This window comes from Alligator sinensis, unplaced genomic scaffold (assembly GCF_000455745.1).
Source record: "Alligator sinensis unplaced genomic scaffold, ASM45574v1 scaffold792_1, whole genome shotgun sequence".
In the NCBI taxonomy this organism is placed as follows: domain Eukaryota; kingdom Metazoa; phylum Chordata; order Crocodylia; family Alligatoridae; genus Alligator; species Alligator sinensis.
In genome coordinates this window covers 162,661-167,331 of record NW_005842794.1, presented here as the reverse complement: position 1 = coordinate 167,331, position 4,671 = coordinate 162,661, and the positions used below count along the sequence as shown (strand labels likewise).

Below are 4,671 nucleotides of genomic sequence, written 5' to 3'. Positions count from 1 at the left end.
TTTATACCTCCATTGTAACATCACCCTGTTTGTTTGTTTGTTTCTTTATTTTTACTTGCATACACTTAATTGATCTATTCCTTTCTACTTGAACAGCAGACCAGCTGTATACATTGTCAGGGTAAAGTGCAACGTCTCTTTGTTTTTCCTCATTCCTAATCTTCCAGAAAACCCCACACATCATTATTTTGTCAGTCAGGAGTTATCCAATCAAGTTTCTGAAATACCAGTTAAGTCTTCATTTTCTTTATAGTTTATCCAGCTTGTTCCTCCTATGCCTTACAATTGTTTATACACATTGGAAATACTTTGCATTCCTAATGCTTCAGCCATTAAGTAACAAACTGCAAGACAGAACCAGATGAAAACTTTGCTCCAATCTCCTGACTCTTCCTTTTTAGTACTGTAATCTCAGATGTAAGCTGCATTTTTCCAGGAAATTATCTAGGAAGAGTCCTCAGAAAGCTTCTTATCTTTTGTTGATTTGAAAAAAGGCGCATGTCCGTATGCATGTGCAGATCCAGGATTTTGAAAGGGTGTGAGGGAACAGTGAACTGTGCTGCAGGTGTGGCTGCACCCTAGCTTCCAGCCTCCCTGCCCCCCCCCATGCCAGGGCAGGCAGACTGCACTGCAAGAGAGACTTTTAAGTTCCTCAAGCAGGTAAGAATCTTTCTTACCCCCTCCCTTCCCCTCTGTGCTCAGTTGCATGTTCCCTCCTGCCCTTCCCCCAACTGCCACTGTGGCTGTCCCCAGCTGAGCTGGGGGTCAGAGGAAGAGGGTCCTTTGTGGCCAGGCTGTATTTGGTGCCACGTTCAGCTAGAGATAGCAGCTGCAGTGGTGGCAGCAAGTGGGTTCCCTTCCCCCATACCTACTCCTAGGCTGACAAGGAAGACATGGGGAGTATTGGGCAAGGAGGAAGGACCCTCCTGCTGCAGCCTCTGTCCATAGCTGAGCTGGAGCAGGCAGGAGTGGCTCTGGAGCTACCTCCCCAATCCCTGGGGCAGCTGGAGACAGTGGCAGTAGTGGAGAGAGGCAGGGAAGGCAGCACTGCTATGCATAGAGGAGAAAGGAGGGGGAGACTTCATTTTTGCTTCGGGGATTTAAATGAAAATGTCCTTGGCTGCTCTTCTTGTGGCATGGTCAACTGAAAAGGAAGGGCATCAGTACCACTATACCCCCTGGATATGCCCCTGTCCATATGGTTGTCTGGTCATCATAGATTGTTAGGGGCTGGAAGGGACCTTGTACATCATTGGGTTCAGTCCTCCTGCACTAGGCAGGAAAAGACATCTGGGTTCAAGTGACCCTAGTGAGTTGACTGTCCAGTCTCCTTTTGAAGATTTCTGGGGTAGGTGACTGCACCACCACTGGAGGGAGTTTATTCCACAGTCTGGGCACCCTGACTGTGAAGGAGTTTTTCCCTGGAATTGAGCCTGAAGGACCTTCCAGGAGTTTGTATCTATTGCTCCTGGTCTTCCCCAGGGGTGCCCTGATGAACAGCTGTTCACTGACTTCTTGATGTACTCCCCTTATGTAGCAGTAAGCCACTATCAAGTCCCCGCTCAGCCTTCTTTTCGGTAGGCTGAAGAGGCCCAAGTCTCTCAGCCTTTTCTTGTATAGCTTATCTTGCAAGTCCCTGAACATATGGATGGCTCTTCTCTGGACCCTCTCAAGTTTTTCCACGTCCTTGTTGAAGTGCAGTGCCCAGAACTGGACGCAGTACTCCAGCTGCGGTCTCACCAGTACGGAGTATCACTTCCTTAGTTTTGCATGAGATGCAACGGTTAATGCATGCCAGCATGTTGTTTGCCCTGCTGGCCACAGCATTGCACTGCTGGCTCATGTTCATGAGATGGTTGATCACTATCCCTAGGTCCCTTTCAGCTGTCGTGCAAGTCACATTGTCACCACCGAGCCTGTAGGTATGTTGGGGATTGTTTGCCCCCAGATGGAGCACCTTATACTTCTGAGTGTTGAACTTTGTCTGGTTCTGGTCTGCCTAATTCTCCAGCCTGTCCAGGTCTGCCTGTATCTGCAGCCTATCTTTTGGAATGACCACGCTTCCCCATTATGATCATTTTGTGATATCCTGGTTTTGTTTTTACACATAGGTCTATACAATCTGCATGCTGGGAGAATTGCAACCATTTAAAAGAACAAGTTTAGCATTCAAAACAATTTTGACAAATTTGAATAATGGTCTGAAATAAACAGGATGCAGTTTGATGAGGACAAGTACAAAGACCTCTGCAAATGCAAAGAGTGGCTTGAATGGCTCGGCTCAGTTTTGCAGGTAAGGGTCTGAAAGTTATAGTGGATCAAAAGCTGAATGTAAGGCAGTAGTGTCCTAGGGCTGTGAAAAAATAATACTGACATGAGTATGTATAAACAAGAACAACAGATATAAGACATGTAAATAATCCTTCCTGTCTACTGAGAAATGGTAGGGCCATAGTTGGAGTAATGCATCCAATTTTGCACACTGCATTTCAAGAAATATGTTGACAAGTAGTCTAGAAAACATGACCTGTCAACAAAGATGGAAAGAACTGGCTTTTTTTTTTTTTTTTTATGGAGTAGATGACACTGAGGACAGATGTCGTAAGTCTCAAATATGGTATTTACTCAAATCTAAGATGACCGTGAATTTCAGACATCTCCCTAATTAGATTCTGTATATGAAAAATGAAAAAGTTTACTATAATTTTCAAGGTATAGAATCTGAATTTCATATGATTCCCCAATTAGATTCTACATATGAAAATGTATAAATTTGTTATAATTTTCTAGGTATGGAATCCAATTATTGGAGGGTGTCTTAAATTCATTCCCTCCCATCCCCACCACTGCTACAGCAGGGAAAACAGTGGCTGGGGGGAAGCCTGGTGCCTAGGAAGGAGTCAGGCAGCCCCTTACCCTCTGCCTCCCCTACTTCTTTTCCCCCCACAGCCTTCCTGCCCTCTGCCATCTGCACCCACCACCCCTAGCTCCCCACAGTGTTGGCCCATCTTCCCCCACAATCTCTGCCCCTTACCTCCCGCTCCCCAAAGTCTCTGCCTCTCTTCCCACCTTACTTTCAGATGCTGCTTGGGCTTTGTTCCCTGTTGAGGTGTGGAGCAGAGCACATGGAAGAGCAGCCCTTGCTCTGCTGTGCATGCAGCAGTGATGCTGATTGCTGGCAGGGGACAGAGTTTCCTTGTGCTCCGTGCTGGGAAGGATCCAGCCTGGGTGGGAGTTGAGATACACTTAACAGCAAGGGGGAAAGGGGGCAGGAGGCTTCTGTGGGTCTGCTTCTGGCCCCAACTTAGGCTCAGGGCCAGAGTTAGAGCTGCAGCAGCTGCCTGCCTTCCTTCCCCACCCCTGCTTTGTATGCACATCTAAGATTGGGGGGGGGGGGACTTTCTCCCCCTGCCAATTGGGGGGGTACCTTGTCTTAGATTTGAGTAAATATGGTACATAACATTTTGCTATAAAGATTAATGTAATTGTTTTCTGTTTCCAAGAAGTAACGATCTTTAAGCCTAGCAAAGGAGAATTGGGTTAAATGTTGGTGGGGGGGAGGCGGAGCTTTCTACTGGCAAGGTTAGTTAAGCACTGGGATAGAGAGACTGCCCCAACTTCCTATCTAATCTGTCTGGAGGTTTTTTAAAAATAAGGTTAGATAGACAACTGCTAGGAATTGTTTAGGTATAGCCGACTTTTTTGCAGCTGCAAAATGGACTACATAGTTTACAGAGAAGTTAGGCTGAAAGAGAAATCAAGATATCATCTAATCCAGCCAGGGCTTAAACCTGCAACTTTTCATTATCCTCTAACCAGTTGAGCTAAATAGTCATGTATGGCTTATTAAAGTCCCTTCCCAGCACCCTCTGTATCTTTAAACATGTGAATAAGTCAACTCAAATTTGCGTATTTGTATCATTGTACCGGAGTTGGTTATGTGCTAGCAGTTCTAGAGGAGTGAAAAGTTAAGATACAAGTGAAAGGGAGAAGAAAGCAGATCTTAATTCCTTAATATTTATTTAGACTTAAGATGGGTGGTATTTCTGAGTACTCTTAGAACTATGGTAGGTATGGGGCCTGTTCATTGTTCCAAATCAAGTTGTGTTTATAGTGGGTTTTATGTTTGCTGTTTAGGAAATTTGCAAAGGTATTGAAAGTTAGATACTTGAGGCCCACAATTTTCAACTTGAATTATGCACATAACTGCTCTCTGAATCTTCAATATCTCCTACTGCATAGTGAAAATGATCTATAAAAACATTTGCCAGTTCTACAAAATGATCCGGCTCCATTTTAATATAGAATGGCATTAGTTGAAAAAAAATGTTTTAGACACTGGATGTTAAAAAGAGCTGTTTCAGTTTCGGAAAAGTCTGACTTTGTAGCAAAAATAATAATAGCGATTAATAAAATTAGCTATCAAAACCAGTTTTACTTAGAAGTGTCCATGGCAACCTTGATCAAGCTTCTCTGTGGACATCCCTAAGGCTGCTGTATTTGGATCTTGCTTTTAAGGTTTCCTGGAGCTTGGCAGAATTCAAGTGCTGTATTTGTCTTTTGGTATACAGCCGAGGCGCACATCTTTTTCAGAATTTGAATCACTCAGTCCAGCAGCCTATGTCCTGAGACTACTGCCAGATTCCAGATTTCACTTTCCACCTCTTTAAG

The 4,671-nt window shown here is 44.5% G+C and overlaps 1 protein-coding gene across 1 annotated transcript in view; it reads left to right on the top strand.

Moving 5' to 3' along the window:
* Positions 1–542: 542 nt before the first annotated feature.
* Positions 543–4,671, top strand: part of LOC102374937 (delta and Notch-like epidermal growth factor-related receptor) — a gene marked incomplete at its 3' end in the record, with an annotated part of 141,306 nt that continues 137,177 nt past the window's right edge. Inside the window, exons 1-2 of the mRNA XM_025191224.1 lie at positions 543–660; positions 2,112–2,293. Coding sequence (XP_025047009.1) covers positions 2,216–2,293 — 78 coding nt within the window. The remainder of the gene's footprint in view (positions 661–2,111; positions 2,294–4,671) is intronic.